This window comes from Sinocyclocheilus anshuiensis, unplaced genomic scaffold (genome assembly GCF_001515605.1).
Source record: "Sinocyclocheilus anshuiensis isolate Anshui unplaced genomic scaffold, SAMN03320099.WGS_v1.1 scaffold877, whole genome shotgun sequence".
Lineage (NCBI taxonomy): Eukaryota > Metazoa > Chordata > Actinopteri > Cypriniformes > Cyprinidae > Sinocyclocheilus > Sinocyclocheilus anshuiensis.
The window spans coordinates 1,621,080-1,641,748 of record NW_015557181.1 but is presented as its reverse complement, the minus strand read 5'-3'; the positions used below and the strand labels follow the sequence as shown (position 1 = coordinate 1,641,748).

Here is a 20,669-nt window from a genome sequence, read left to right as displayed (position 1 = left end):
AAAAAACGCACCTTTTAGACTTGCACTCTATTTATTTACTAACTGCTTGTTTTCTTAAAAAAAAAAAAACGAACACTTCTCTAATCTTTTTGTATTCTATCTTTGTTTTCTTTTGATTTATTATACAATTAATAAAAGCAAAAAAGGCCTCTAACACTAGCTTGCTCTATTCTTTTTCTATTCTATCTGTTTTATTTTTTTATTTATTATGATAAAAAAAAAAAACCTTGCTACCTGTTACTGCGTTAGGCTAACTGAGACTTGTAGCACTTGTATATCATTGCTCTTTTGTTGATTTTGATTGCTTCCATTGTCCTCATTTGTAAGTCACTTTGGATAAAAGCGTCTGCTAAATGTCTAAATGTAAATGTAAATATGAATTAGTGATTTCTGTGATTGTGTATTACAATTAATCAGTTCGTTTCATATTTATTTAATAATGTTCATGGTTCAAAACATGGTTAAAAATATAAAGAATAACTTTAAATTGGCATCCTTTTGTAAGCTAACTGTTAACCCCTCGCAATTGTCAATATTGTTAACCATAACTGAAACTAAAACCATTAAAATCATATTCATTGCTTGAAATAAAATAAAACATTAACTGAAATAAAATATTATACAAATAATATACAAAACTGAAGCTTATTTTATTACAGCTAGTTGCCAAGGAACTTCTCATTTTTTAGTTTAATAAATAACTCAAATTAAAAAAACTAAAACTAAAATTAATAAAACAAAACAAAAAAAAACCTACTAAAATTACAAAAACACAACAAAATTACTAAAACTTTCACTAAAATAAAATGAAAACAGTAAATAAATGAATAAATTCACATAAACTCACAGAGATGAAGACAGACGATGATAAGCAGCGTTCTGCTAAACATTCTCGTGATCGCACGTCCTGACGTGAGAGGAAGATGATTCAAAAATACAAAATCAAGACACATAGGAGTTTTATTTTACTCGACATCTGCTCTTAGTTTTTTCTCACTTAAATTATAACATATTTCCCCCATTATTAAGAAACTAATAACATAAATACATACACACGTACACACATAAAAAATTGCGTAGGATTTGCTTTAACAATTTAACAATTTTCACTCAGGAATTTCTACTAAATTTCACAATCGGTTACAAAGAAATGGCAAGTACTGAATCAAATGTTAAATTAGAGTATTATTAGTATTTAGTTTATAGTAGTATTTAGTATATTAGTATATATTATTTTCCTGTAAAACATACTCAAATCATCTTTATTTACATTTATTGAAATTTAATTTGAAACGAAGAATCATTTTTATTTGAACTTCTGAAGTAAAGAATGCTGTCCATTTTTAATTTTGTTATAAACTGTATTGAAACAGAATCCTAAAGGACACAGACATTCTCTCTTACATAGGAAGATGATTAAAAGGCACATCAAATATATTTAGAAAGTCTTTTACCTGCTATTTTAAGGCTGTATGTTTCAGATGTGATAGTGTAAGGCGTCAGGAGTGAGTGTCTCTGACAGGAGAGCTTTGTTCATAGACACATATTTACACACAGATAATCATGCAAATGGCCTCAAGGAATATATTTCTATATACAGCTGACTAATTTGGTTACAGTGATGCACAGAGGATTCTAGTAAACGTGAAGAACTGTTGAATATATGACATGAATTGTTTGGATACCTGTTTCATTTGACGTAAATTTAGTTGGTTTCAATAACATTTGTAATAAAATGAAAGCTATATAATATCATTTCTATATCTTTATTTACTCCATGGATAAAATATCTGTTGTTTACTAATCTAGCAAGTATTATATTATAATTAAAAAAGTTATGCTAGGCATTTGTATTCAGTGTCAACATGCATATTTTCTCGAAATAATATACATAAAACATCTTATACTTAAACTTTTTTAACTTTTACAACTGTGTAAAGAAATAACAAACCTAAGAACACATTATAATCGCCACAATATACCCTTAATATATGTTAAGGACAAAATGGCACCTCATAGAGGAAATGTGTGTTAGCAAGTTAAAAGATTGCATGTAAATAAAGAGCCCGGTCTCATAAATAGTACGCCAAATAAAAACGAAAACTCGTGGTATTGAATACCACGAGTTTTCGTTTTTATTTGGCGTACTGTTTATACGCACTTTCATGAGATCGGGTTGAAATAAACACTGTATCATATTTAAAAAATGTCATACCATGATCTGAGCAGCTAAATGTAAAAAGAAAAAGCTTTTAAAACAAGATTTTTTATCAAGCACTGTAAAAATATGCCCATATAAAGATCCTACATAAAAATAAAGAAATAAAGAAAATGAAATCACATTTATTCTGACTTAATCTGAGCAGGGGGAGATATGCTCTTTATAGTTTTGATCCAGAATTAACTAATTTAATTTAATTTAATTTAATTTAATTTAATTTAATTTATGTTGTGCAATATCATCATAATAAAAGTCCTTTAAGCGGTCCGCGCATGCGCGACGCGTCAGCTGATTCTCCGTTCACCTGTTTGAAGACGAAGCGTTCAAACGCACATGAACGCGTGTCGCGCAGGTTAAACGCACGCTGTCTCTAGTGTTCACGACTGCAGGTAATATGGTGGCGATTAGAGGTTTAAGCCAAAGCTTCTCTCGGCTGGCCAGAGGAGCATCTTTACAGATAAAATTCAGCAAGAGTCGCGTGTTCAAGATGCGCTCGAACTCGTACCAGGTGGATGCAAATTATTTTATGTATTATCATAATTTATTTTATGTATGAATACAAACGCATTTGGTTGCATTTATCGTTAATATAAGATACTAAAAAAATCTCTCTCTCTTTCTCTATATAGTATGTTTATTATATTTGAAACTTTTAGTTATATTGTCTTTTATTTTTGTTATTTGTTGTCCATGTAGTATTATTTTAGCCTCAAATGGTTTTTGCTTTTTGTTTCTTATTAGAGACAATTGAGTTTTAATTGAGACTGTTAATCCACTGATGATTGGCACAATATAAGAACATGCTGGCACACTAAATTTAACAAGCTGTTACGTAAGCTAAGCACAATTATAAAGTTAATATAAATCTTTAGTTTTCTGACAACTTCCCCTGATCTGACAGTAATCATATGTAATCCATTATGTTTATAGATTAATTGATTATTATTTTTCACAGTAGTCTCTCTGCTCTGATTCACTGCACATGTGGCATCACAGTATGACAAATGCTGTGAAAAATGTTGCTTAATTTCTCTCCACATGAAGAGACGTGGACGTTTCATTGTACAAGTTCTCAGGCCTGTTGTGCATGTTTCCATACTATACTTTAGTAACCAAGAAACTGGTTACTTTACGGACTGTTTAAGTACATTTGTGGCCCCTAACGGGTTGAGGTTATCCACCGTGGTTGGTTATTTGATTCTCTCATTCATCAGGTCCGTTTGAGTGCATAAGCGCAGGGGTAGGTGGGCCGTAGCGTAGGCCTCATACCACACAAAGGGTTGCTTACAGTCGAAAGAGAGGTTTAGTCAGAGTAACCGCAGTTCCTCTTGCGGTGTGTTGCTATGGTAAGACTTCCCTTTGAAACAGGAAGTGACAGAGCTGTAAGAAAGAGGGCTGGCAGGCAGCGTAGCTGTAGAGGGGAACAGTTTGGAGCGACGTCCTCGGTGTGGGCACGGTCGACCCTACCCTGATGTGGCCATGTCCAAGAAAATGAACACTCTGGCAGTGCCAGCGGGTCAGATGGTAAGTCTGGTTCAGGCCTGCTGGTGGTTTTTCTCTAGCTCAGAGGTTCGTTTTGATGGGTGTGTCACAGGTTCGGTTTGATGGGTGTGTGGTTGTGTGCATATGTTCAGAGTTGTTTCATTGTAGGTTCATGATCATGTGTTTAATCTTCCATTTCAGCAATCCAAACAAGATTTGATGAATATTTGCCAATCCAGAAGGTGATGGATTGGGTTTGTGGTGTTTAGTTGAGCATTTCAACTGTGTGAAATTCCGATTGTGGCACATGGAGATAAGTGAGCGGTTTGCTTTGAGGAGTCGCAAATGTGTTGCTGCTGTTTCATGACAGGTGTTTTCTTCTGGTTGGCTTGTTTAACTAGTTTTGGCCCGTTTTTCCATCCACAATCAGTCAGAGGGGACTTTGCATTTACAAATTGCTCTGTGTGTGTTTGATTTGAGGACAAAATTGTCCCCAGACATTCAGCTGAATCTGACAAAGCAGCTTTGGAGAAGTCTAGGGATGTCTTCAGGGGTAAAGATGATTCGTAATTGGAACTAAAAGTCACTGGTTCAATTCCGGGGGAATCTGTGAACCGATAAGATGCGTAGCTTGAATGCAATGTAAACTGCTTAGGACAAGTGTCTGCCTAATGCGTACAAGTAAATATAATGCTAAACATTCAGCAGTGTTTACTTTTAGATAAAAGGAATAGTTCATCCAAACATTAAAATATGCTGATAATGTACTCATCCTCAGGATATCCAAGATGTAGATGAGTTTGTTTCTTCATGGGAACAGATTTGGAGAAATGTAGCATTCCATCACTTGCTCACCAGTGGATCCTCTGCAGTGAATGGGTGCCGTCAGAATGAGAGTCCAAACAGCAGAAGTAATCCACACCACTCCAGTACATCAATTAACATGTTGTAAAGCATAAAGCTGTGTGTTTGTAAGAAACCAATCCATCATTAAGATGTTTATAACTTTTTAAACATTTTTAACCAGCTCATAATCCACAATAACGCTTTCTCCCCCAAAAAATCGTGTCTTCTAAAATTTTAATTTCTGAGTGAACTTTTCCTTTAAGTTTGTAGGGTAATAATTAGATTTATATATAATTATGTAATATAATATTATATATTTATATAATATTATATAAAATTCTCCCTATAAGTGTGGTAAGTCTTACAAAAATCCCTTTGGGCACAAGCTTTCAATTCCTTTTTTTTGTGATTTAAAAAAAATGCAAAGTTATAGTTTGCAGTTATTGCAATTAACTTGTATAAAAGAAAATCCATGGTGTGTCTTTATTTAGATGGCTTGCCAAATTGTGTTTAAGAAATGCGAATGCATGATGAGCCGCTGAGAAAATAAGCATTTTGAATCAGGTTTTCACATTGTTTCCGTGGCAATGAAACTTTCTATCACACAAACATGTTTTTGCCCAGTGGGTCAGCTGATAGCTAACCTCACTAAATGTGACATGCTGTTTGAGTCGTGTCATGTCTCCTAATGAACTTTTTCTAACATCAAACACACCCATTTCCTGTGTGAGTGTACAGCTCAGAAAAAAAAACATGCAGCTGTTAAAATGTGATTTCCTGTGATGCATTAATTCATGACTATGATACAGGCCTCCATTGATTTCATGGTAGACTGATTGTGTTTGTTTGGTCTTGCAGACCCAGGCGGTTTCTGATGGGGGTGAGTGTTATTTCTTTACACTAAACTTACTGTTCTTGTCAGTCCTGTGATCCGATCACAAGTGGGTCACCCAGTGCATCATGTCAATCACTTAAACCACTTTTTATGCATGTCTTACTCATCTCTAACTGCCATTTCCAAACAGAGCTCAACTTCAAGTTATCCAGTCGTGGCAGCAGCTCCAGCCTATCAGAGAGCTCGAGCGGGTCAGGTGGTCCTCAATGTGCTGATGGTCCAGCCAGTCGGGTGGTCAGCTGGGCGGTGTGTTTCGAACGCCTGCTTGAAGACCATGTTGGTGTACGATACTTCACCGTAAGATTTAATGCTGATTTTTATGAAGCAAATGTTGGAATAATTTTCAATATTCTTAGTAATATTTCAAGATGAACGCTTACCGGACTGAAGCAGCTTAACTTTACTTGATTATCCAGACATCAATTTTTTCGAAAAATCAGTGAATATCAAATATGATCATCAGGCTTTTGAGGAACGTTTATTTGTTCATCTCTCAATCATCATTGTATGATCTCGTATTATGTTTTGATCATCAAACTAAACATTTAAATATCATCTTACTAAGACATTGTTGAAGATATAGAGTGACCACTGATATTTATATCATTTTGCTTTTGAGGAACGTTTATTTGTTCATCTCTCAATCATCATTGTATGATCTCGTATTATGTTTTGATCATCAAACTAAACATTTAAATATCATCTTACTCAGACATTGTTGAAGATATAGAGTGACCACTAATATTTATATCATTTTATGTTAGTATCTTTTATACTGTTCTAAAGATCTCATTGATTTACATTACAAGCTATCAGAATTTCATCTTAATTTTGTAACATATAAATATCAGCATTTGTTCCAAATTGCATATTTTTGCTCAGTTTGGGCCTCTGAATAAAACTTTTTTTGTGTGTGTATTTCTTTGAGTGTGAGCATTTAGAGATATACCACACCATATACAAGATTTATATAATTGTTAGGGATTGTGAGTTAAACAAACCTCTTGTTTTTGCAAATGATATGAATGCTATTACTTTTCAAGAGATATGGCTTTCGCTTCTGATATAAAATTAAACAATTTGTTATTTTTTCATGATGTTGGCAGTAGCATTAAGACATTAGCATAATAAAATATGTCCTCTTCTCTTCTCTTCTCTTCTCTTCTCTTCTCTTCTCTTCTCTTCTCTTCTCTTCTCTTCTCTCCTCTCCTCTCCTCTCCCAAGCAGTTGATCAGGATTTCAGAAAACTAATTTTATGTGTCAGCATGTAGCAAGTTGATGCACAGGTCATGATAAAAAGGAAGCATTCATTCGTAAAAACACATAATTTACACCTAGAGCTTTTGTTAATTAAATGTGTGAATCATTGAAGTGTTGTGGTTTTTCTCTTTCTTTCTTCCTGTCTCACAGGAGTTTCTCAAATCAGAGGTGAGTGCTGAGAATATTCTGTTCTACCAAGCCTGTGAAAAGTTCAGGAATATCCCACCCACTAAACTGGAAGAGGTATGCAAAATACTTTTTTTTTACTTTCAAGATGAAAATGTTTAAAGTAAAGGGAAAATCAAATTTAAAAAAGAAAATCGTATTTAAACCCATTTAAACTTAAAATCCTATTAAAATTAGAATTTTGGATTTCGGAAGATACATTATAACTTAAAATTAGTATATATTATTTTTAGGTAAAACTGAATGTACAAAAACTGGATTTGTTATATTGATGTTTAATATGTTGAATATGCAGTCGTGTAAAATTGAAGAAGAAAAAAAATACAGGACAGTCTTCTTAAAGCCATCTAGGGTTTAATGCCTTTCTCAAGGGCACGATAGCAGACCATGTGTCTCCATCGACATTGTAAGCTATTGATGAAATGTAACAAAACTAGGATCTTGCACCTCATTTAATGCTTTCTAACCTGAGCTGAGCATTTCCTTGTTCATCTTAGTAGCCCTGATTAAAAACCCTTAGTTTACCATAACATCCCAGTGATATATTCACTAGAAATGCCATTTTTTCACATTGATTTGTGTTTGTGTGTTTGTCATCTGCATCTGCACTTTGTTTCTTCTCCGTATGATCAGAATCTATAGTCATAACTAGAAATCAAAGGCAATTATCACCCTAAAACTCTCAAATGTCCCCCATCAGCTGAAGAAAGAGGCGCGTTCCATCTACGACAATTTTCTTTCTGAAAGCTCTCTGCATGCGGTTAATATCGACGATACGGCCCAGATGGAAGAGAGCGCATTAGAGACGCCTACACCCGACATGTTCAATAAAGCACAGGGACAGGTATGAGATATGGGTGGGTGGCATGATAAAAATCACATGCCAATACTGTCATGAAATATCATAAATATGACTTTTTCTGGAAATTTAATGAGCAAAAGGGATTGTATATTTAGAAACTATGCTGTAAAGCATCTTTTGGATAATATGATACTTACTTTACAAATAAGCAAATAATTGGACCAAAAGATCAAAATTTAAACCAAAAGATCACATTATTCATAACAAATGACGTTTTGCTGCAATTGCTTTACATGAGTTCTGACTATAAATACCCAAAGAAAGTCTCAAATGATTTACTGTAACTGTGGTTTATTCTTTTCCCCTGCTGTAGATCTTCAAGCTGATGAAAATGGACAGCTACACGAGGTTTGTCCGCTCTCTGCTGTACCAGAACTGCATGCTGTCTTGTGTGGAGGGTTGTCCTCTACCCAACATTGGAACCCCGGAGCCCAAAAGCAAAATGTCCAAAAAGAGTGCAACGCCACCTAGTAACAGAAAGGTAACTCATTTAAAATCCATTCAAGGCATGGAGTTACTTGAGAAATGACTTTGGAATCAGTAAAATTTTTAAAAATGTTTTAAAGTCATTCTTGTGACACAAACTAACCCTAGTCATATCAAGTCAGACTGTTGACTAAAGGCAGAAGGTTTGCCACTTATTCTGACCAAGATCTGACAGGATGTAAATGCATAAAGTGACCATAAAAATTGAAACAAGGTCGCGGTTATACACTAGTTCAGTCTGTCCAAATGTAATAACTGATTATCTCAGACATAATTCTGAAATATACAGTTTCTACACTACCGTTCAAAAGTTTGGGGTCGGTACAAAAAGAGTTTTGATATTTTTCCTATTTAAAACTTGACTCTTCTGTAGTTACAATGCGTACTAAGACCGACGGAAAATGAAAAGTTGCACTTTTCTAGGCCGATATGGCTAGGAACTATACTCTCATTCCGGCGTAATAATCAAGGAACTTTGCTGCCGTACCATGGGTGCAGCAGGCGCAATGATATTACGCAGCGCCTGAAAATAGGCTTATTGGAAGTTACCTAGCTGGGCACTATTTTCAGGCGCTGCGTAATATCATTGTTCATATCAATATCAAAGTTCCTTGATTATTACGCTGGAATTAGAGTTTTTCCGTCGGTCCTAGTACAAGATGTAACTACAGAAGAGTCAAGTTTTAAATAGGAAAAATATCAAAACTCTTTGGTCATTTTTGAGCGAGATGCTAATGGTCTAATCAGATTCAGTGATCTATGCTAAGCTACAGCTAAAAGTGCTACCGCCAGACCCGGAGATAGGCTGAATGGATTCGAAAACGGTAAAACTCAACTGTTTAACACTAGGGGAGTTGGAAAATGAGCCTATTTTCAAAAATAGTGGAGTGTTCCTTTAAAGTTATTTCATTAGTTGGAAATACTCAATTAAAATGGTTATCAGGAGTGAGCTATTGCAAACTAGTATAAACTTGATCATCATGGAATCTAGTTTACAGGAGGAGTTAATCACATTTGGATCTATATGCCAATTAATCTACATGGAACAGAGACTAAACCCCAAACATGCTATAAAATAAGCTATAAAATGCTAAATTTATACTGTACTGAATAGAAAGTTTTTGCATGCAGATCTTGAATCGAGGATCTTGAGTCTTTTTTTTTAATTTTCTCACCTTTGAATAACTACTTAGTAGTTTTATTCCACTGGTTTGTTGCTTCATAATGTCTATATTGCAAAATATCTGTAGTGCTTTTTTTAATATATCTTCAGTTGAGTTTAGGGTGCAGTAGAAATACTCTATTCTGACACTACTTGCATGTGTAGTGTGAATGCTGTTAATATGGGCTCTGAAATGAATCTGCGTAGCATACAGTGCTGATATGAGCTGTTTAAAATGGCCTAATTGTGTGTGAAAGTGTTGTCACTCCACTGTGGGAATTTGATGCTGTGTCAGTGAGCTATTAGTCTGTGAACCACAGTGAAAAGTCCTTATACGTGTATAACTCTGTGTTTTGGAACAGAGTGTTGAGTTGAAAGTGCCCTCATCCGACAGCAAGACCAACAGGAAGAAGAGGTTAGAGAAGAGAGGCTCATGGGGAGGTACCATCTGACTCCGTGCTTCTCTATCTGTGTGCAGCATCTTTGTGGACGTGTCTGCAGTGCATGCCACCGTCTCAAAAAGAGTCGCTCTCATGAACATGCATATTTCATGTGACTAATGGTTTGAAGTTGCCCATAGTTAAAAGGCTCATGCAATGCATTGCAAACGGTCATAATTTATATACAAATAGTAATTTTCTACTCTGATTTTAGCCACTTATTTGAACACTTCATTTGAAGGGGTGTGTCTGCTGTGAGACTTCAATGGAAACGCCCATTGGCTGATATATTTGCATACAAAATGAGCATCACTATACATGCTCTATATATATATATATATATATATATGCATGCATATATACACCTTGCTATGTGTACTGTGTTAGGCTAACCGAGACTTGTCATTTGCACTTATATATTGTTGCTCTTTTGTTAGTTTTGACTGCTTTTATGGTCCTCATTTGTAAGTCGCTTTGGATAATAGTGTCTGCTAAATGACTAAATAAATAAATAAATAGAACTGTTCTCGCGGAAACTTTTACTTTAACAGCCGCCTACTGTAACAGTTTTGATCATAGCATTGTATTTTGATCTACTCGCATCGCATCCAAGGTTGCAGCGCTGCACTGTAGCCGAACACGGTCATGTCTATATGATAATCGATAATCTCCTTGCTGCAACATAATTACTGCACAAATACTTTAATCCTAACTAGCATAATGCAAACACAATGTAAATAAGAGCAGAGTGTAAATTTTATCATTGATTATAACAGGAGTCTTGGCGAAAATGCAGAAATCAAATCACTGATAGACCAGAAATTATAAAGAGAACCATCTTTAATCTTTGTTTCAGAAGGGTAGAAAATAATTCATGTCTTAAACTAGGGTGTTTTGAGTTCTGAAACATACAGCACACTTTTAAAAACAAAGGATCTTTATTGGCATCAATGGTTCCATGTGGAATCTTGAACATCCATGGAAACTTTCAAATGCAGAAAAGGTTATTTATAGTGAAAAAAGGTACTTTAGATTTTTAAAATGTTCTTCAAAAGGGTTAATTTAAGAACTGTTCACTGAAAGGTTCTTTGGGGAACCAAAAATGGTTCTTCTATATGGCACCGCTGCAAAAAAAACAAACCTTTTGGAGCCTTTATTTTTAAGAGTGCGTGTTTTCATTGCAGATTAACATGTTGAAATATTGAGAACCTTTTGATTGTCCATTTCATGACCCCTTTAATGTCTCTTTGTTTGCATGGTTTTCTTTTGTGTTTTCAGCCGTTGAACATGAACTGTTCGTAATTACGCTAACAGTATTTATGTTTCTCAGCTGACCAGTCATATCAGCATGTGGTGGTGTCTCGTAAAGAGTCTCAGATCTCAGTGAAGTCTAACAGCAGTCTGGAGTTGGTCTCTGGATTCGGGCGAGCTGAGGTATCTACATCAATCCAAATGAATATGTTTTTGCTTTTCATGAAGGGAATGCAAATGTGTGCAAGACCGCAAAAATATAGCACTGTATTCAGTATTATGATGACATGTATTGCTGTAAAAATCATAGGGCTAGTCCTCTTTTAAAAAGCTACTAGCCATCAAAGCCTAACAGAAGCATGATTTGCTACTTGCTTTTGCCAGCTGCCTTTGTGGGGAAAACGTACAATTTAGCATACAAGAGTATTTAGTATGGAAATCATATACTTTGCATTTAATTAACACTTAAATATTGGCTAAATTGATCTCTGATCTCTTCTGGAAGCTGCTTCCAACTGGCATAATAGCTAAGAGTGGAGTCTATTTGTTTTTGTGGACAAAAGCATGCATACATCTCTGCAAACAAGATAATAGACATGAACTAAAAGTCTCAAAAGTTAGTTTGATTTCATTTCAGCAGTTGCAAGATATGTTGGGATGAAAAATTGAAAAGCATTGGGTTTTTAATATTTTTTTCGTTCTTTCTCTGTCAGAACGGGCGCTGCAATGTGGCCATCTCTGATCCAGAAGCCTTGAGTTCTGGTTCTCCGACAGCAGATAAGTACTGCTGCGTCTACCTGCCGGACGGGACTGCCAGCCTGGCCCCTGCCAGACCCAGCGTGAGCCTCCGAGACATGCTGAGCAGCCTGTGTGAGAAGAGAGGCTTTCCTCTGAAAGATGTTATCATCTACCTACACGGCAGAGATAAGGTCAGTCCGGCAACCTAAATGAGGGCAATGAGGTCTTCACACATTTATCTTACCAGTGACTTCAGCATTATGACTCTACAAGATCTTTAACAATGGCAAGCATTGTCAAGTTGCATTTTATTTATACAGCGATTTATACAATACAGAATGTTTTAAAGCAGCTTCCCAGTAAAAGTTCTTCAATTATGAAATGAATACAATTTCAGCTTTAAATCAGCTATGAAAAGCCAATAGTATCATTTCAGTTCAGTGTTTAGTTTGTTCAATAATAGTGCAAAATATTTTCACATTCTTTCTCTGCATTATGTCTATTGTATACTATATGTGACCATGGACCACAAAAGCAGTCTTAAGTAGCACGGGTATAATTGTAGCAATGGCCAAAAATACATTGTATGGGTCAAAATTATCGATTTTTATTTTATGCCAAAAATCATTAGGATATTAAGTAAAGATCATGTTCCATGAAAATATTTTGTAAATTTCCTACCGTAAATATATCAAAACAGTTTCGATTAGAAATATGCATTGCTAAGGACTTTATTTGGACACCGTAAAGGTGATTTTCTCTATATTTAGATTTGTAGCACGGGTATATTTGTAGCAATAGCCAAAAATACATTGTATGGGTCAAAATTATAGATTTTTCTTTCATGCCAAAAATCATTTTATGCCACAATCATGTTCCATAAAAATATTTTGTAAATTTCCTACCGTAAATATATCAAAACTTCAGTTTCGATTAGAAATATGCATTGCTAAGGACTTTATTTGGACACCGTAAAGGTGATTTTCTCTATATTTAGATTTTTTTGCACCCTGTAAATATATCAAAACTTAATTTTTGATTAGTAATATGCATTGCTAAGAACTTCATTTGGACAACTTTAAAGGAGCTTTTCTCAGTATTTAGATTTTTTGCACCCTCAGATTCCAGATTTTCAAATAGTTGTATCTCAGACAAATATTGTTCTATCCTAATAAACCATACATCAATGGAAAGCTTATTTATTCAGCTTTCATATGATTTATACATTTCAATTTCGAAAAAATTGACACTTAAGATTGGTTTTATGGTCCAGGGTCACATATCTATTTTTTTTTTAATTCCATTGCTGCAAAAGCTGTCAGTTTAGTTTTTGCAATCTTATTTTCTGCCCTCTCGCTAACTCTGAGAATTCAATTTGAAGTGGCATTAAAACATCCAGTTTATGACTTTATGTAAATGAACCCTGCTATGATTGGTTAACTGCTTTGCATGTGAAATGAGCTGCAACACTGAACCATCTAAATATTTATAGATGGTTTATTTTAGTATCCGGCTTTACTGATAAGATGCGCGTTAAATATCGCATGCGATTTATCGTGCAGCCCTAATTGAGATACTATTACTGGTTTATTAATATTTCAAATGAGTTTTTATTTTTAGAATCTGTTTTTAATTTAAAGTTTAAGTAATTTTTGTTATGCATGTATTTATTTATTTGGCGAATGGCCACAGCTGAAACGTAAAGGTACACCTCTTTTTGTTAGTTTAATTATTATATTCTATTACATATTACATATATTTGTCTTCTGAGCTTTTTAATGCCCCAGTTTTAAGAGTATATTTGTGGTCTAAGTTTTTTTTTTTTACCGTCATATTTGTGAGGATATTGAATGTGTTTGCTTCTCGACAGCCTCTTTCTCTGGATCAGGACAGCTCTGTGTTTGGAGATCAACAGCTCACTCTGGAGCTCAAAGTTACATTTGTGTGAGTCACACATACTGTACGCGCACAGACCATAGATGATCTCATAAACACAATAGTTTAGTAAACCTTAAATCACTAAAACAATACCTCTTTAAGATTTTAAGGATATACCAACATCTCCTCTAATGTAGTTGTTTTGATTATAATAACATCAGCTAACAACAATACCCAATGACTGTTTCTTTAGACATTTTATTTTATTTCTAGCAACTTTTTTTTTTTAATGGTTCTAGTTTTAGTTACCTATAACAGCCCTGGTGCTCAGATATGTTGACAGGTTTGTCTGTGTGCAGGCTGGACATTGCGTTTGCAGGAAGAACGATAGGAATCATTGCAAAGTCGAGCAAGAATTTGGGCGATGCACTTTCCACTGTCCTACAGAAACACCAACTGCGACCTCAGGATGTGCAGGCTACTCTGGTGTGTAAACGCTTTATCCCACATGTCAAAAACCGATGTGAGACACGGTGAACAATGGGAGTTTTGTGAACATACAGAGTATATGAAATGAAACTCTTTTTTTTCCTTCTTTTTTTTCCTCCTTCATTCCAGAGTGGCTCAAATGAACCTCTAAACATGAGCACAAACGTGTTTCGTCTAGCCAGCAAAACATTGTGGTTGGACAAAGTTAAAGGTACGTTATCAGTTTTCATTTTAAATTGCTAAATTGTTTTGGAGAGAAATTCAAAATTAGCCACAATTTATATCAATCTACAAAACAAATGCATTTAGTAATATAATTACACTTAAATAGAAATATAATTTTTTTAAAATAAAATAAATAAAAACCATACATCTTATTTAAATTTATATAATTTATTTATTTAAAATTATTTAAATAAGTTTTTACTCATTTTATTTAAATAATTATATATTTACACGTATTTATCATTTTAGTTTATGTATATTTGTGTATGTGCATTACTAGGCAAAAGTTTAGACCCAGTACATTTTATTATCTTGAATATCTTTTGATCTGCTCAAATGGTTCAAAATACATTTGACATAAATAGTCTAATTTTGAAAATCTCTACAAAACTAAAATTGAAGTAAAAAAACAAACGGGTAGATAAGTTGGACTAGATAGTGAAGGAAAAACAAACTGTAAACTGTGTTAAATACATAAACTTAAGGGCTATATTTTTGACACTTTAAATTCTGTCGAGCTAGCGCAATGAACTCGATTTCTTTTCTTTTCCACTTCTAGTATCTTCCTGCAGGATTTAAATCAATGTCTCTGAGTTTAGTTATGCAAACCTCTCGTGATATTCTCTCTTTCTGACTCTCTTGTGTTAGTTTGCGTTAGGCTTATTGTACTTTCCCGTCACAGTATTTTTGCCCCACACAAATGAAACCTCCACCCACCTCAGGGGTCATTGCAGGCTTTAAAGCAGCGTTTTAAAGCTAATTTTCTCGCTGTAGCTCTTCAGATGGAGCGGAGAGGGCTGAAGGGACTGCCACATTACACCAGACCTTAAAAATAGGATTATGGGGGAGGTGTTAACTGACATGAGATCCAGCTTCTTTCTTTCCAGTGATCTAATTTCCTCACTCATCAGACTGTTTAATGATGTGTATCTCTGTGTTTTAGCTGGTTTGGAGACTCAAGCCGCTTCACCAACACCCAAAGCAAATCCCAGACTCAGAAACAACCAGGACTTGGACGGTAATGCAGAAGTCTTAGGTTATGGTGTATATTAACATGCTAGCTTTGCAACCTTAATTTTAATGTCAAAGCCAGGAAGTGCACATTATGTGTGATCTCCTGTGCAAACTACCCTGTGTTTTCGAAAGAAAATATACTGACTGTGCATTTACATTCAACAAGAGTGCACTGCATAGGATACTGTATCCCACAATGCAGTGCTCCCAATTTGTCCATCCATTGTGAGGACTGAATCAATTTATATTACATTTTATTTTTGTATTTTTTTTTTAATTTTTACTTTTTTAATGTTTATTTTTTAACATTTATAATTTTATTATTATATAATATATTTTATTAAATTTATTTTTGTACTTATTTGTATTTATTTATTTTTACATTTTTTTTAAATTTAATTTGTTTTATTTATTATTACATATTAGGCATATTGCATACTGGTCAGTGTACTAATAGTATGCACTAAGCCATAGCTTGTATTCTATTGAATATGACCCTATTTGTCTGACATATCAAATCTGTCGGACTGTTTTCTTTCAGGTCTTGTTGAGCTGCTGTCCCGCGCACAGTGCAGTCGTGTGGAGGACCAGCGTGGTTTACTCACCAAAGAGCAGCTGGAATTACCGCAGTTCCTGCAGCTGCCAGCAGGGAAAGAAGAGCAGAATTCCTGCGACCGGACACAGGAAGAGGATTGTGCCCTTTGACCTTGAGAACCATTCAAGCACTATTCAAGCAACTTAAGACTCAAATCCGTTAGCTGTATGGCAGACTGGAGGAGAGAAACTCTGATAGGGTTACGCAAGTGTGTGTGTGTGTGTGTGTGTGTGTGTGTATGTGAGAGAGAGAGTGAGTTGAGGTTTCTTAACCTTGAGAGTGATTGTGTAAGGTGTATATTTTGTATATTACAGACACTGCCATGTAGAGCTCTTAGAAACGCTGCCTATCAAATAATGCAAAATTATGGAAAGTTGCCTTAAAAAAATCCAACTACATTTGCCTGCTAAAACAATTGTATTTATTTTCATATCAGATTGTATTGTGTACTCTTATTTATCAGAACATATTTGGTATGGGAACACATTAGTATGACTTTATATTAAGTGTTTTTGTGTTCACAGTGAGTTTTAGTGTCTGGTTAAAAAAGGTTTTGTGTGAGCTGTTGTGGGAAGCTGCACTGTGTTGCGTGTGATTTTAGGCACTTTGTTTCGTGTGGTGACACAATCTGATATGAAATGAGACAAGGAAGGTCATATTTAATTTTGATATAATTTATTTCAAATTTCCTAAATTAAATGTCATTTCCACTCCATGTCGGTCCAAAACTGTATGAAATCTGACTTTATATCTCGCAGTTGTGAGAAAAGTAAATTGTAAGAGTCCAGTTACCTAAAACCGGAGTAAACAAGTTCCATGCTATATTCCAGATCTTCTCAAGTCATGCAGGCTTTCATGGTACTGTATGAGCAAAGAGCAGTGTGAACCTTCAAAATGTGTCCTTACCTCTTACAAAAAGTTATACAGGTTTAGAACAGCGTGAGTAAAAGATCATTACATTTCCTTTAAATGCATCTCTACTTTGATATTGAGTCATGTACTGTAATTTCAACTAGAGCAATGAAGCCACATTATCAGTCTTTTGCTGTTTTTCTCTAGTGTGTGTAGAATGTGTCACTTCCTCTCTGATATGGTTGTCTCAGATTCGTTTTGTCTGAAATACAGTTGATAAGGGCAGCATTACTGTGTTGTCATTAAAACTATTAAAACTAATTTTTGATAATTAAAATATTTTGATAACTAAAATATAAATATTAGATGAAAGTTAAACACAAATAGACAACTCACCTTAAAGTTATTAACACTGAAAATATAATGCTGAATGGGAAAAAACCCAATAACCTGTGTATTGTGTATCGGTACACGTGTAGGCCTATTGAACAAATGCGGCATTGTTTTAACCACTGCACAAGTGGAGCTTTGTTTTATATTGTTACTTTTGATATGAAGCAAAGTCTCATCTTTAAAATTATGTCCATTTTTTTTTCCAGGAAATTCAAACAATAAATGCTGTTTTGATGCTCTTTGATGTGGCGCGACAGATAGCTGTATAAACGCCTCCGTTCAAACGGCAGCACGGAGTGCGAGTGAGCGATCATCCTTTCCTCTTTACTACTAATTTTAATGCGAAATAAACATGAATGAACAACTCATGCTTCATGTAATCACTCAATCAGTGTTTCAACCGCAGAAAGACGTCAAAACAAAATGTCACGTAGCATTTCATTTACCTCTGGCAAATCATCATTGTCCACAGCTTGTTAGTTCGCTAGAGAAATTAAGAACATTTGTGAAATATTAGACTATGTACTCATTAGATTTTACTTTACCTGTTAGTGATGTCTTAATTATTTAATGTAGGTTTAAATAAATGTTATGAAACGTGTTATGCCACTATGCCACTGTGTAAATGAATATATTTCAACAACAAATAAAAATTGTATTGTAATTTAGAAGTTAATTTAAAAACTAAACTGCATTATGTGTAGGCTAGTTAATTTTGAGCTCTGTTGTTAATTGTAACCTTAATCATTTTAAGCGTAAGCAGAGGTAGATATTTATCCCTAAGAAAATTTTAATTGTAATTGAATTTATTTAAAGAAAGAGCAATTTGACACACACACATATATACACACAGTATATGTACTCTATGTGTGTGTGTGTGTATATATGAGTGTGTGTCAAATTGCTCTTTTTTTTAATTTTGATTAATTTATTAAATTCACGGGCAACAGCTCTGGTGGACATTCCTGCAGTCAGCATGCCAATTGCACGCTCCCTCAAAACTTGCGACATCTGTGGCATTGTGCTGTGTGATAAAACTGCACATTTTAGAATGGCCTTTTATTGTGGCCAGCCTAAGGCACACCTGTGCAATAATCATGCTGTCTAATCAGCATCTTGATATGCCACACCTGTGAGGTGGATGGATACTCTCGGCAAAGGAGAAGTGCTCACTAACACAGATTTAGACAGATTTGTGAACAATATTTGAGAGAAATAGGCCTTTTGTGTACATAGAAAAAGTCTTAGATCTTTGAGTTCAGCTCATGAAAAATGGGGGCAAAAACAAAAGTGTTGCATTTATAATTTTGTTCAGTGTACATATACATATATATACATATACATATACACATACACACACAGACTTTATCCCTAGAAAGGCAAACAAACATTTTGTCCCCCATTTACTTCAATAGCAGCATCAATGTAACTCATTTGCTCTTGATTACTCGCCAACTGAAAATATTTTAAAATACATTTTTCGTCATTTCACATTGTTTTCAATAATCCTGAGACTTAAGTTTGACGTTTTAATCAGACACATTGATTTGAACAATAAAAAGGTTGCTTTATGTCATTAAATATTGCCAAAAACGGTCACATTTGTATGCATTTTAGTGTTCAACTGTTTCCAGCCCTTCATCTCTCTCTGTCTCACCTTCATCATTCTCTTACACTCATCAGTAGTGTGTGTTCGTGACTGGGCTGGTGGATGTGTATACTTGTCTGTGAAATTATGAATGGGATGTGTGTGTGTGTGTGTGCATATATGTGAGAGAAAGAAAAAGGGAGGGATGGAAAGACACTGCATCGTGAAAGGAGAAGGATTCACTAACTCACTGCTCACCTTCACAGACAGACAGGAGAAGGGTAAGCCATCATCTATTTCCGTTTTATCATCCTTCCATTATAATCAGATGATTAATAGTATGTTTTTATTGTATTTGTGTCAGTATTGTGTAATGTGCTCCTGTCTTGAATACCAGAATGTGTGTGTTACACTGGTGTATTTGTATGCAGCAGTTGTTCCAGAATCACTGAAGGGCGAATTGACTCAAACTGCTTCCTATTCTGATGATTTGTGTTTAGTAACATGGACTAAAATGGTGTTTGTTTCCTGACATTCAGAGCCTTGGTTCTGATGTCAAGATTTGACAGCAAATCTTGCTCTTTAGTGTCTATGGAAGAGGATAATGTGTCTTTCTGTCCTCCCCACTGTTTTCTTTTAATAATTTATTACGAACAACAAATGAAGGTGTTAGTGTGTTATTAAATATGTACTGCAGGTCTGACTCACAGAAATGTCATCACAGCCTGAGAATATGACTGACATGACTGGAACTGATGTTAAAGAGATAGTTCACCCAAAAATGAAAATTGTCATTTACTCAAAGATATTTTGAAGAATGTTGGTAACCAAACTGTTGACTGTAGCCACTGACCATAATTTTTTTTTATACTATGGAAGTCAATGGCTATCATCAGCTGTTCTTCAAAATATCTTCTTTTGTGTTCAGTATATAAAGTTGTATCAGATGTTTGATAGTTATATGCCAGGTTACTTAAAGGGGTGATATGATGTTGCTAAAAATAACATTATTTTGTGTATTTGGTGTAATGAAATGTGTTTATGCGGTTTAAGGTTCAAAAAACATTATTTTTCCACATACTGTACATTATTGTTTCTCCTCTATGCCTCGCCTTTCTGAAACGCGACGATTTTTACAAAGCTCATCGGTCTGAAAAGCGAGGTGTGCTCAGATTGGTCAGCTATCCAGTGTGTTGTGATTGGCCGAATACCTCAAGCGTGTGACGGAAATGTTACGGCCCTACCATATTGTGATGATGCCCTGTCCGGCCGGGGCGACGAGACTTTAGTTACACTTTTAAGGGATATACTAAACACAAGCATACTTTTAGTGACTTTTTAGTGTATTTACAGAAAACATGCTTATGTTACCCTTACTTAAAGTATATTTTATTCTACTTTGTGTAAGAACATAACAAAATGATTACACTTTTAGTGGGTTTTTAATGTACTTTATATTGCAGTAGGCGTACACATGGTTATATTTTAAATATTTATGTATTCATAATTTTAATATTTGGAAAAGTACAATCTTTTGAAAAACATTTTAAACATTTACAATGTACAAACGTCTGTCAACTATTATTAAGCATTGCGATATTTAAAATATGTTGTTTAATATGTTGTTCAGTTTTACTTAAAAGGTTATGCTACTTTGGTTGATTAGGCTGTTGTTCATTACATGATACATTAATTGTAATAAGCTAGGTGTTTATAAATTTGTTCAAGCTTGACGCCTTTATTTTCTAATATATATTTCTGAAATTCCCACAAGGATTTCAACATCATATATGAAAAAAAAAACAA

General features: G+C 34.6%; 1 protein-coding gene and 1 long non-coding RNA gene across 3 annotated transcripts in view; both read left to right on the top strand.

The window, feature by feature from the left end:
- Positions 1 to 2,509: 2,509 nt before the first annotated feature.
- LOC107678657 (regulator of G-protein signaling 14-like) lies at positions 2,510 to 17,424 on the top strand. Of its 2 annotated transcripts, none has more exons than XM_016474009.1 (14): positions 2,510 to 2,729; positions 5,408 to 5,429; positions 5,575 to 5,741; positions 6,855 to 6,947; positions 7,591 to 7,734; positions 8,066 to 8,233; positions 9,763 to 9,841; positions 11,171 to 11,274; positions 11,805 to 12,020; positions 13,700 to 13,773; positions 14,067 to 14,193; positions 14,326 to 14,407; positions 15,365 to 15,439; positions 15,977 to 17,424. In XM_016474009.1, exons 1-14 carry the CDS (start codon positions 2,616 to 2,618, stop codon positions 16,138 to 16,140), a joined length of 1,629 nt encoding a protein of 542 aa, XP_016329495.1. In that variant the 5' UTR covers positions 2,510 to 2,615; the 3' UTR covers positions 16,141 to 17,424. The 2 variants fall into 2 exon arrangements, with proteins under 2 accessions (XP_016329495.1, XP_016329497.1); XM_016474011.1 differs by lacking the exon at positions 2,510 to 2,729 and adding an exon at positions 3,686 to 3,745.
- Positions 17,425 to 18,993: 1,569 nt separating this feature from the next.
- The window catches only part of LOC107678630 (uncharacterized), an 8,203-nt gene continuing 6,527 nt past the window's right edge, over positions 18,994 to 20,669 (top strand). Inside the window, exon 1 of the long non-coding RNA XR_001632953.1 lies at positions 18,994 to 19,144. This is a non-coding gene — a long non-coding RNA (uncharacterized LOC107678630). The remainder of the gene's footprint in view (positions 19,145 to 20,669) is intronic.

Bases quoted from the DNA above. Each gene is read 5' to 3' on its own strand.
- LOC107678657 (XM_016474009.1), top strand. From the start codon at position 2,616: ATGGTGGCGATTAGAGGTTTAAGCCAAAGCTTCTCTCGGCTGGCCAGA. The intron at 6,948-7,590 runs GTATGCAAAATA...GTCCCCCATCAG, and splicing joins CACCCACTAAACTGGAAGAG to CTGAAGAAAGAGGCGCGTTC. The intron at 7,735-8,065 runs GTATGAGATATG...CCCCTGCTGTAG, and splicing joins TCAATAAAGCACAGGGACAG to ATCTTCAAGCTGATGAAAAT.